Genomic DNA, 12,382 nt, shown 5'->3' on the forward strand with positions numbered 1-12,382 from the left:
TCTAATTTGGAATGAGAAAAGAACAGTCATGATTTTAAAAATAGTTGAGTTAGAATGTCAAGACTATTGCTAATAGTATGTTTTAGGCACACAATGTATATTTGGACCAAAAGAATACTTCAAGTGGGAACATGACAATAACCTAGTATTTAGAAGGTGGCAGAAGAAGCAGAAGAGTCCCAGAAGAGAAATGAGTAGGCTACAGAATTAGCCATATCCGCATGAATTAGCCATTTTCTCTTAATCATCCTACGTACGGAGAGAGGGCAGCCACAGTGGAATTAAAGAAGTCCCTCTCCTCACCTCTCCACAATCCCCACCAAAAAGGAATTTCTTGTAATATCATGGGTGCCAGATTTTATACAGCATTTCTCCAAAGAGGTAAAGGAGGGGAAGGGAGATTTTAATAACCCATATTATTATTAGTTTGAAAAAATTAAAGACCTGAAGCAGAGCAAGGAAATGATCATTTTTCTCAAGGAAGAGTATGAATGAAGCTTAGGATGGATTCGTGCAGAATACTGTCTTGTTGACTCTAAAGGGTAGGGTTTCCAAACATAGTTCCAGCTCTTTCCTTAGGCCAGAGACCAGAGGGAGTCTCCATTAGTCTAAAGGGAATCCTCAGAGGCCCCTCACCTTCATCCCATAAGGCACACATACAGATTTTCATTTCATTGTTGTTCAAAAGGCTAATGTTGTTTTTTATAATTGGGTCTAGGTAATTTATAAGAAGTTCCAAATACCCTGTCCTCTGCCCAATCTGGATCACAATGCTGGAAATCTGACATTCAACAATACATTGCCAATGCACATGGTAATGTTACCCAACAACTCTGAGAGCACTGAAGTGTATTATTTGATGGATTACAACGACCAGAATCCTGCCAGGCTCAATGACAACCAGGCCAAGGACTCTCTTCATGGCAGCGAAGTAGAGTATGAAGCTCAGAGTGATGACAAGTGTCAACCCAAATACTTTGTGTTCAATTCCCGGGTAAGTGCGAGGCCTGGGTCTCTCAGGAGCCTAGCAGTGTGGCCTCTGAGCGTTTATTTCATAAGCTGAGGTGGCCCGGGGTTGCCATCCGTGTTGGAATGCTAAACATGCGGTGTTGTCTTTGTTTTTCAGACGGCCTATGCAATTCCCATCCTAGCATTTGCTTTTGTGTGCCACCCTGAGGTCCTTCCCATCTACAGTGAACTTAAAGAGTAAGGCAGTCATCATTTCAGCATTCTAATTTGCTTTGAAAATGGGCTCATATATTCAAAGGTGCTTCATTCAGTAGCATGGCTTATAGCTTTCTCTTCAGAGAGTCAGTGCTATAACTACTCTTCAGAGAGGTGTGAGTCAGACACCTCACCGCACTACCTTCTCTGCATCCTACTCTTCTATTCCTCCACCCTAATGGTCCAGGAGAGGATCCGGGGAAGGGGAGAAGCCAGGTGCTGTAAGGATTTTGGCAGGCATGGAGAATTCAAATTTTAATTTTGGTGGAAAGAGGTGATGTCACTTGAACTGGAAACTACCATACTCTTAAAGATAAAAAATTATGGTTAGGGTGACCTTACTAGGCCACTGATGTCACCTGTAGTCAGTCCCTAACCCTTGTCTAGAAGACACTGACCACAGAGATGTGCCAATATCTGGCCTCCATTGTCTTAACTGTACAATGGAGACACTGGCTAGACAATCTTGTTTCTTCCAGCTGATAGTCTATGTCATTAATACTCTGCCCTTTGAGGTTGTTGCATCCACTTGAGGATGAGTTGGATCTGAGCCCACTAAAGCAGCTTCCCTCTTTGCCCTTACGGGACAATGCCATATAATAATTTTCAGCTTTTTTGACACAGACATCAACAATCTCAGTCTTTGTTTTTACAAAATAGCAATAACTTTGCCTGTAAATTCTGATTTACTTCCATAAAATTTTTTGGGAAGTTTAAATTATTTCGATGTCTTTGGCTGACTTGGAAAATCACAGGTAGCAGTTACTCACTCTAGAGGCCTGATAATTGATGTTAAGCCACTGGGTGCCTTCCTGAATGGTTTCTAGAAGCTGTCTAGGTAATAATACCAAGTATCCTGGTAATAATACCAGAACTCCTAGAGGTAGGGTTTTGCTGATTCATGTAGGTCCTTGTCCTCATTAAACCCACCTCACTGAAATATTAAGGCTTTCATGTTAATTCCATTGTTAAATTCTCAGTAGACAAGCTTACTTATCAACAGGAAATAAACTTGTCCTCTTTTAGAAAGGTGATTGTTTCTAAGACTGAAGGAGTAATGTTTTAGAAAAATGGAGACAAATCCTTTATAAAACAAATTTAAATAAGCTATGTTTCTGCATCAGAAATGAGGCTTTAGAAAGATATGCATACTTTCACTATTTTTGTAGTTTTAAACAGCAACCTGTTCATAAATTTAAAGAAACAAAACTCAGTGTTCATTTTTTTTTTCCAGTCGGTCCCGGAGGAAAATGCAGTCAGTGTCAAATATTTCCATCACGGGGATGCTCATCATGTACCTGCTTGCTGCCCTCTTTGGTTACCTGACATTTTATGGTAGGTCACTCCGTCAAAGTCATTCTCTGTGCAAATCCTGGCTGAACTGGTCATTAAACCCTAGTAGGTATCATTCTTTTAAGTACCCTCTTAAGCAGCATGAACTGTAGATACAAGTACTTGGTTAACATGCTCTCTTAACCACGTCACTTAATCCCCCAAAATAGGACCTGAACCAGCTTGGCTAACAAGTTACAACAATTTGTATATTCACATATTTTTTTAATTCCTCAAATTTAAGTATTTTCCTTCTGGGATAGGTGGTATTTCTTTGGCTTGACTCCCTAGAAGCAATGAGAGTGAATCACGCTAGAAGCAATGAGAGTGAATCCAGTTGCCTGTTGTAAAGCTCTACTGGTAGAATAATTACCTATCAAACAAATAGCAGAAAAAGTACAGCATTCTAGAGTTAGAACCTGTTTTTCATTTACCAGTTACGTTGAATCTGAGGGCTTGGAGCATTAGGCAACATTTTCTGCTCATCCTATTCTAGTCTGTTATAATTAAGGTTTCCTAAAGAAAGAAAAGTACATGCCAGAATTCCTTTCAATCTGGGAATGTACTATCAAAACAAAATGTTACATGGCCCCATTAGATTATGCCTAAAACACTTACTCTGTGGCATCTTAACAGAACACAAAAGGCGTAGGATTGTCATTCCCTTCCACGAAGCATAGCCCTACAGACAAATTTCGGGGAGTCAAACATTGGCCTGCTAGTATTGTTCAGACTAATCATAAATATGCTTTTCATATAAATTTAACTTTTTGCATTTTTCTGAGTGACTTCATAAATTAAATTGTTTTTGCAAGACAAGTTGGGGGGAAAGACAGGAGGAGGGAATGCACCATTTGATTGAGTTTTATTCTATTTGACCAATATTTGGCTATTAATCAAGTACTTGCTTTAGAGTGGGCATTAAGTCCTTGTTGGTGGTGAGTTAATGAAAGTTCGGTCAATACCATTGAATATATATTTTTTATCCTCTTTGTCTGATTTTGAGGAGAGTAATGGGAAAGACAGACTGAATCTGATTCTATCAGCATCTCCTTGTCATTTGTGCTTGAAATTCTAAATGACTGTGTTTTCCAGGAGGGCACCATCTTAATCTTCATTCAGAGACCCTGTAAGACTCATACTAACTCATCCTTGCATTTACTTACATTGACTCTGAGTTTCATAAGACAAGCAAAAACTTGAAAAATCCAAATGTATGTGTATTAGTGTTGTCATGGAGTCATAATCATTGAGCTTGAAAAATGTGATAGATCATTTGTACTAGGGTTTTTATACTGGATTAGGATAAGCTGCCTCAGGCTGACTGGGCAGGTAGGGGCAGAAGGGGGTGGTGGTGACAAGATGTGAGGGACACTGGTGGTGCTTGGGCCTTTCATGACCTTGAACCAGAGCGCCTCAGTCTAGCATCTGTTTTGTGATGCTTCAGTAGAGCAAAAATAAATTTATCACCACGCAAATGAGCTAGAGAAGCCCCTCAGCAACTTCATAATAGCCTCTGCAATGTATAAGCTTCAGGCCCCTTTGGTCAGTGGTCACACAGCTAATAAGCTCAGAGACATGGTCAACACAGAAGTGTCTGGACTCGCTGACATGAGCTGCTTCTACTGTGCTATGTTCCCTCTGTAGAATGTTGCCAGAGGTAACCAAATGGACTCCTTCTATTCTTCCTCTTTGTAGGAGAAGTTGAAGATGAATTACTTCATGCTTACATCAAAGTGTACACCTTTGACACCCCTCTCCTCATGGTACGCCTGGCGGTCCTCGTGGCAGTGACACTAACTGTGCCCATCGTCCTGTTCCCGGTAAGTACACGGAGCTTTGATGAAGGGATCCTGCTCGACTCCATAGATTAGTACAGATGTTCTGACTTGATGTGGGCTTAATTATAACATGAGTTTGCAATTGCATTTTGGGAGCCACTTAAAATTGACAGAATTTTTTTAAAAAATATTTTATTGATTTTTCACAGAGAGGAAGAGAGAGGGATAGAGAGTTAGAAACATCGATGAGAGAGAAACACCAATCAGCTGCCTCCTGCACACCCCCCACTGGGGATGTGCCCGTAACCAAGGTACATGCCCTTGCCCGGAATCGAACTGGGACCTTTCAGTCCATGGGCCGACGCTCTATCCATTGAGCCAAACCGGTTTTGGCGAAATTGACAGAATTTTTAGATGTTAGATATTTTTAAAGTGTGTGTGTGTGTGGGGGGGGGGGGATCATGAAATTTATTTTTATTTATTTTCCAGCCTTATTGAGGTTGACATTTATTTTTAAATTCAAATAAATAAATAAAAAACAGATCTTGAACTCCTACCATGTGGGTTAGTAGAAATGAGTAGGAGTTCATATAACTTCTGGCACTTGAAAGCCAAAACCACAATAACTTTTAACTCATATTACATTTCACCACAGTTTTGAAGGCATTTCATCCATCTGCCCCAGTTTATTGTGACACAGTAACATCTAAAAGTTGAATTATTTAACCTAATTTCTTGAAGACAAATTAAAAGGGGTTCATGTGAAGTAAATGGCATCTTAAAACCAAAATTTTTGGAAAGGTTACATTATCCTTCATATAGCTCTTCTACTACCCTCCCTCCCTCCCCCGAAGCTGACACATGTCCTCATTGGTGTGCCCCTTCCTGGCATGTGCATTGGCGTCAGTTTTTCTGGGATCACAGAGCAGGGCTGGTTGTAGAGATTTGGGCTGGGTGAGTTAAAACCACCACCTATGGATAAACATGGGTCTGTGCTCTCCTGCCAACTCTTCTCCTTTCATACACACTGAATTTACTCATTCATTGTAGGGGGGTTGGGGGGGATAAGTGTCACAGTAACTGGCACTGTCCTGTACAGAATGTTCCATACAGGGCCAAGCAGAGGAGGACTGCTCATATAATGACTCTGTGGTCACTTTAAATGCAGTGTGTGTGCTGAAATATTTTTTTGGCACATTCCTTTTTCATGAGTGCATGAAATCAGATCCTTATTACTATGTTGGCTAATATTTACTGTTAAATAATGTCTTGCCTCTCGTATTTCAAATGACATGTACACAGCTTTAGCCTAAAATCGGCTCCATCATGGAGACAAGGCAGAAGACAGCTGAAACAGAACGTGTATTACAGGGTAGAATTTCTAAGCAAACCACATCACTGGGAAAAGAATATTGGGAGCCCTTCTTTCTGCATGTAGAGATCACTAACTACATTTTGGCACACCGTAGGCACATCACTGTTGAATTGAAGCATTTTGTAAAAGAAATCTGGCATGTGCTTCTGTATTGCTTTATTCAAAAACCCTGAACACAGTGCTTTTAAGTCTTGGTGTCAGGGGATTAACAGACGTGGTTGTGGTCACACAGATCATCAGAACGAGTTAAACGAATGTAGCACTTGTAGCGTGGCCGTGATGGCTGGATCATGGCCATGGAAAGTAAAAGCCAGCTTTTCCTATACTGGTGACCATTTCACCTTGACGTTAATAATCCCAGCACCCCCATGGAAATTCTCCCTCTATGTGACCGATAAGGCACCACGACCATCAGGAAGGGCAGTAGGTTGGAAAGATCCCCCGATGCCTTTGGAACCAGAGTTGACTATTAGAAACACATTTCAGAAAAATAACTGCTATCCTTCATGATTTATTTTCACTCAACCTTTGCATTCATGAATCACGGTGCACATCACTCTGTTTTGCCCTTACACTGCTACCCTGAGATGATCTGTATTCTTGTCCACCTTTCTCCTGGTTGTAAACCCCTGGAGGTTAGGGAATGACTGGCGGAGGACAGGATCAGCAATGTTTTCCAAGGAACACCATCTTCAAATGAATCTGCCTTTTCCTGAGATGCACAGACGCCCTTTTCTAGCAAAAGTGTTAGGCCAGGCCCCTTGCGGACATCTGCCAGCAGTTCCAGTTTGGGTGAGGATCTGGGCGGAGCAAACCCAGCCCTGCGGGTGTGATGGATGGGTCCAGCCTCCTTGTCCCAGCCAAGTGCCACAAGGGGACCCTCACTTCCCCCCAAGGTGACAGAGGACGTCGCTAGTGTTGTTTTATTTGTTTCTTACAATTTAGAGCCAGGATTGTCAATGTGTCCAATGCTGAGTCTCAGCATGGTTCACTTGACAGGTGTCTATGTGTTAACAACCTCTTGACCAATAAGTTTATTTAGTTTGCCTCAATATCCCCATATAAATAATAAAACAAACAAGCAAATAAAACCTCATCTGGATTAAAGTATGTCAATTTTAGGGTTGGGTTTTGGGGGTTTTTTGTGTGTGTTTTTTCTTTTTAATTTTTTTATTTTTCTTTCAACATGTAACTGGGCTCTCTTCCCTACAAACCCAGGAAGGTATGAGAATGGTTTTGTTGCTGTATGATGGTTGGATGGTTTTTCCTTTGATTAATCCATTTTTAAAAAATATATATTTCATTGATTTTCTACAGAGAGAAAGGGAGAGGGATAGAGAGCTAGTAACGTCAATGAGAGAGAGACATCGACCAGCTGCCTCCTGCACATCCCCTACTAGGGATGTGCCCGCAACCAAGGTACATGCCCTTGACCGGAATGGAGCCTGGGACCTTTTAGTCCATAGATCGACGCTCTATCCACTGAGCCAAACCGGTTTTGGCTGATTAACCCATTTATTATCATTCTTTTCTCTAGTTAGATTAGTTGTTTTGTTTTTTTTCCTTCTTAGTCAAATGCACATAGTGAGAGCTTGTAGTGTTTGTTGAGCAGATGAATAAATGAAGTGAATTAAGACACGAGCTTTTTCACTGGCAAACCAGCATTTCTCTTTCTTAGCAGTAGAAGGGAGATGCTACGGGGCAGGTGTCTATTAGTCCTCCCCAAGGACTAATAATGCATCTTAGCTTACACTTCCCTTTGTTAAAATAATGCATTTAGCTGAATAAGCTGAGTTAGAGGCAATCCTGTATGTACAGTAAGAATGGTTTCTTCTGGTCATATGGCTCCCAGAAGGATGAAGGTTTAACATAATGAACACTGGCTGGGGTGAATGGTGAAAGCTCGCTCCTCATGGTGAATAAGGAGTAACAAAATCCAAATGGAGCTCAAGATGTATGGAGTTGCCAATGTATTCTTGAAGAGGGCAGCAGGGAGTCAGCGGGCTGTTGCTGATGCCAGGGGGAGGTGGAAAGAATAGAAGGAAACCTGCTCACCATTCCATATGAAAATGCAGCCTTGAGATGTGAGCCTGGGATCAAAAGATCCTCAGCAATTCCATTGACCTATGTCAGGATAGAGATCACTCTGGCTTATTACCCACAAAGCACTGCCTGCTGTTTCGCTTATCTAAGTGCCCTTTTCTCTACAGACACAAACTGATAAGAACCTGGAAATGTGGGTCAGATGCTATGGGTGGGGGAAGTCTCCAGCAACCACCATAGCTTCCAACTCTGCATGATTCCAAGAAGTTCCAGAGCTCTAGAGAAAACTTGTTATTTCCAGAGAGAGTGTTCTGAACAGCAGCCTTACTTCAGAGGTGCTGTGTTCTAATGTGGGAACCAAGGTGAAAGTCAGAAATGTGGAGGGAGAGGAGAAAATGGGAGCCTTAGGTCTAAATTCTAAAAAAAAAAAAAAAAAAAAAAAAAAAAAAAAAAAAAAAAGAAAAAAGAAAAAAAAGAATTCTATTGCTTAGGAGTAAGTCACAGTTTCACTTTGTAGGATTGCATAGGACAATACCTATGAATCACGATTTGATACCAGTTTTTGTAGCAACATCTGCAATATTTCTTTCTTAAAAGCACGTAGATGTGACCTCTGCCCGGAAATAACCTCTATTCTAGTTGTTTAGTCTATAAATTTATCACTTGCAGACAAATAAACCCTTCAGCGCTATGTATGTACCATAGAAAGCTCATTTCAAGCCCACTAATTAGACCAGATTGGACAGTACTAAATAGGACATAATATAGAATTTATAAGCTTCTGGGAAAACAAAAGCAAGGCATTTGCTTTCCTCAGTCCTTTTCACAATGACTGCCATAATTTTTGCTAATCTAATTTTTGAAACCCTTTACAAAGTCGCTCTTAAACCATTTCCAGAGACTCTGGTTTGCCATTCTGGAAATGAAATTGCTTTTTAAACCTGAACAGATGGCTTTCATTTTGGCGGAGCGGTATGCAAGGAATGTCACATTAGAAACTGCAAGCAATCCAGTTCGAAGTTTTTGTCGTTCATACATGTGTTTCAACATACTTTATTTTACATTTTCTCTTTTAAGTGGATTCCCCTCTCCATGCCATTAAGAGACTTCAGAAGTAAAATTTTAACGTGCAAATCAATCCCAGCATTTCTAAAAATGTGACGTCCCGGCTTAAATGAAGGGCTCGCTTATTGAAAAGCCAATAGACTCATTCCACAAAGTCAAACGTGTCTTCTAAGATCCCAAAGATAAAAGTATTTCCAACTTTGTTAAGCTGTTCAAACATAACTGGCGCTCCCTCTCCTCAAAGGGACCTTTTCATCCAGTTACATCAGAGCAACTTGAGCAGCTGCTGCCAGAGGAGCCTCTCCTGACCCTTCACCTACTTATTTCAGTCACTAAAATTGGGCCGAAATCTGTCAAGGACCCTGAGGGGAGGGGCAAGATTTGTTCTGTTCCATTTAATTCAACATTTACTGAGTGCCTGCTCTGTGCTGAACCCTAAGCTAGAAACTCTGAGGAATGGTAACATTATTAGGTCCTGTTCTTTGTGCATTTATAATCTATAATTGGGGGGGAGGGACTAAATGGGTAGAAAGAGAAAAGAGTAAATACAGTATCATTTTAAAAAATCGGTTGGAGAAAAACATGCTAAGTACAATGCAAAGTTAGGAAAAACCCAGGTTTGTAAAGATCCCATTTGCAATCCCATGCAAATCAATTCAGTGCTTGCCCTTAATGCTTGCTCCAGTCTGAGGAGACATAATTAGAAGTCAACAAGGGTTTTACTGTCTCTGAGTTTTATCTCTTGCCTGTTATTTTATCTCTTTCTGACTGAGATTTTAATAAAAAATTATGAAAGTGAGCACATGATAAATATATCAATAAGGAAACATAACACACTGAAAATAAGCATCAAGGTTGAAAAACAAAATGAATTTACTTATCACGACTGAACTGCACACTTCAAATTTGTTAAGATGGTGAATTTTGTGTTATTTGTATTTTTCCACAGTAAGAAAATTCTAAGTAAGTAACTAAGTAAGTAAATAAATAAAAATCAGCATCAAGGTATTTTCTGGGAGAAAAAGGAGAAACAAAGAAAATGCTCCAGAGCAATGAGAATATCTATATTTATAAAAGTTTAAATGATGGTTACAACAGGTCAACCGAATGACCTATCGCTATGACACGCACTGACCACAAGGGGGCACACGCCCAATGCAGGAACTGCCCCCTGGTGGTCAGCATGCTCCCACAGCCAACCTCCCACGGTCCCTCCTCCCCGACTGGGTGAGACGGCCACCATCCCCCCTGATCGCCTGCCAGGTTGAGGGACCCCACCCGTGCACGAATTCATGCACCAGGCCTCTAGTTTTAAATAATAAAGTAAAAAACAAAGCAGTGACCTTGCCTTTGAACTTTCTCGCTACAGATTCGTACATCAGTGACAACACTGTTATTTCCCAGAAGGCCCTTCAGCTGGATAAGACATATCCTGATTGCAGCCATGCTTATTGCACTTAACAATATTTTGGTCATCCTTGTGCCAACTATAAAATACATCTTTGGATTCATAGGTAAGTTTCAGAAAGGCTTTTATTTTCTTCCATCTACTTTTTTTTTAAAAATATTGTTCAATTACAGTTTATACTCACTATTAATTTGTATTAGCTTTAGGTGTTCCATATAGTGGTTAGATAACCATATACTTTACAAAGTGTTCCCCCTGAAATTTCCAGCACCCATCTGAAATCATACATAGTTATCACAATATTTTTTACTGTATTCCTTGTGTTGTACTTTATATCCCTGTGACTATTTTGTAACTACCAACTTATACTTCCTAATCCCTCCACCTTTTCATGTAGTCAACTCAAGCTGATAGCCCCTTAAATGGCAGACAGGGAGCCTCTGCTGGGAGGCCAAGAATCCCCATCTGTCTCAGGCTCCCAGGCTTCCTAATAGTCCCCTGGGTGCCAGCTGTCACCTTCCCTCCCTCCCAGGTGACACTGGAAGTTACTCACATGATCTGAAAATGTTAGTGCCAAAAGCTACCTTATAGGTCATCTAGTCCAGCTGCCTTTTCTGACAGCCGAGGAAACCGAGCCCCATAGAAGTCAAGTTCTATACCTTGGAGTGCACCCAGGGTTTGCACTTCGGTCTTAACTCTGTTTAAAAAAGTAAGAGAGACAGATTTTACCTTCAGGATGCTCTCTCAGGTCTGTGATTAGCTGAGAATTAAGGATATCTTTGATGGATGAGGAGATTGATTTTGTAAAGCATATTATTTCCCTTTACTGTGTGGCCTGCTAATATCCTATCTAATAAAAGAGTAATATGCAAATTGACCATCACTTTAAGACACAAGATGGCTGCTTCCATGTGGTCAAAGATGGTTGCCCCCATGTGGACACAAGATGGCTGCCACAAGATGGCCTGCAGGGGAGGGCAGTTGTGAGCAGTTTTGGGTGACCAGGCCAGCAGAGGAGAGCAGTTGGGGGTGACCAGGCCGACAAGGGAGGGCAGTTGGGAGGGACCCAGGCCTGCAGAGAAGGGTAGTTGGGGGAGACCAGACCTTCAGGGGTGGGCAGTTGTGAGTGATCAGGCAAGCAGGGAGGGCAGTTAGGAGTGACAGGGCTGGCAGTGGAGGGCAGTTGGGGGAGACCAGGCCAGCAAGGGAGGGCAGTTGGGGTGGGGGGCGGGGGACCAAACTGGCAGGGGAGGGCAGTTAGGGGTGACCAGGCTGGCTGGAAAGGGCAGTTAGGGGTGACCAGGCTGGCTGGAAAGGGCAGTTAGGGGCAATCAGGCCAGCCAGGAAGCAGTTAGGCATTGATCAGGCTGGCAGGGGTCTGGTTAGGGAGTGATCAGGCTGGCAGGCAGAAGTGATTAGAGATAATCAGACAGGCAGGCAGGTGAGTGGATGGGAGAGGATTGTGAGAGGGATGTCCAAGTGCCCATTTAGGCCTGGATCAGGCCTAAATGGGCGGTTGGACATTACTCAAGGGGTCCCAGATTGGAGAGGGTGCAAGCTGGGCTGAGGGATACCCCCCACACCTCCCCATGCATGAATTTCATGCACCAGGCCTCTAGTATTTGATATTTTTATTATGCTGATTTGGGGGTTTACTACAACTTTCAATACAATACTGTATAAAACTTCTAAAACTTAGGTATAATCAACTTGAAAAGTTAGAAGTAAATAGGAAGGATGTGTGATGAGTTCAGCCTCCTTAGTAGATGCTTATACTATTATTAATTTCCTGAAAATTTGTAACATTCGGTCGTTTTATGATTGACTATAGGTTATGTGTACTTAGTATGCAGCAATGATGTTAGGTACAGTTTAATTTTCCTTATAAACATATGTTCTTTGAATAAGCACCCAGAGGATCTTTTAGTGGATTTAGGGTTAAGACTAGGGCAGCTTTAGATCTGGTGTCTTTAAAGTGCGTGCCCCCGGTCTCTGCCTTGCTGAGTCAGACCTGCTGTGTAAGATGCTGACCTGTCCGGTGCTTCTCTCCTCAGGGGCTTCTTCCGCCACTATGCTGATCTTCATCCTCCCTGCAGCTTTTTACCTTAAACTCGTCAAGAAAGAACCACTTCGGTCACCCCAAAAGGTTGGGGT

At 41.7% G+C, this 12,382-nt stretch overlaps 1 protein-coding gene and 1 long non-coding RNA gene across 7 annotated transcripts in view; one reads left to right on the plus strand and one right to left on the minus strand.

Moving 5' to 3' along the window:
* LOC311618919 overlaps positions 1-12,382 on the minus strand; it is a 422,988-nt gene that overhangs the window by 74,281 nt on the left and 336,325 nt on the right. The window lies entirely within an intron of this gene.
* Positions 1-12,382, plus strand: part of SLC38A4 (solute carrier family 38 member 4) — a 66,007-nt gene that overhangs the window by 49,914 nt on the left and 3,711 nt on the right. For all 6 annotated transcript variants that reach the window (XM_084876655.1, XM_084876652.1, XM_084876654.1 and 3 more), the window contains 6 exons: positions 719-994; positions 1,127-1,206; positions 2,459-2,559; positions 4,255-4,379; positions 10,190-10,334; positions 12,283-12,380. In XM_084876655.1, the coding sequence (XP_084732781.1) occupies positions 719-994; positions 1,127-1,206; positions 2,459-2,559; positions 4,255-4,379; positions 10,190-10,334; positions 12,283-12,380 (825 nt within the window). The remainder of the gene's footprint in view (positions 1-718; positions 995-1,126; positions 1,207-2,458; positions 2,560-4,254; positions 4,380-10,189; positions 10,335-12,282; positions 12,381-12,382) is intronic.

This window comes from Pipistrellus hanaki, assembly GCF_964339955.1.
Source record: "Pipistrellus hanaki genome assembly, chromosome: 3".
NCBI classification, from domain to species: Eukaryota; Metazoa; Chordata; class Mammalia; order Chiroptera; family Vespertilionidae; genus Pipistrellus; species Pipistrellus hanaki.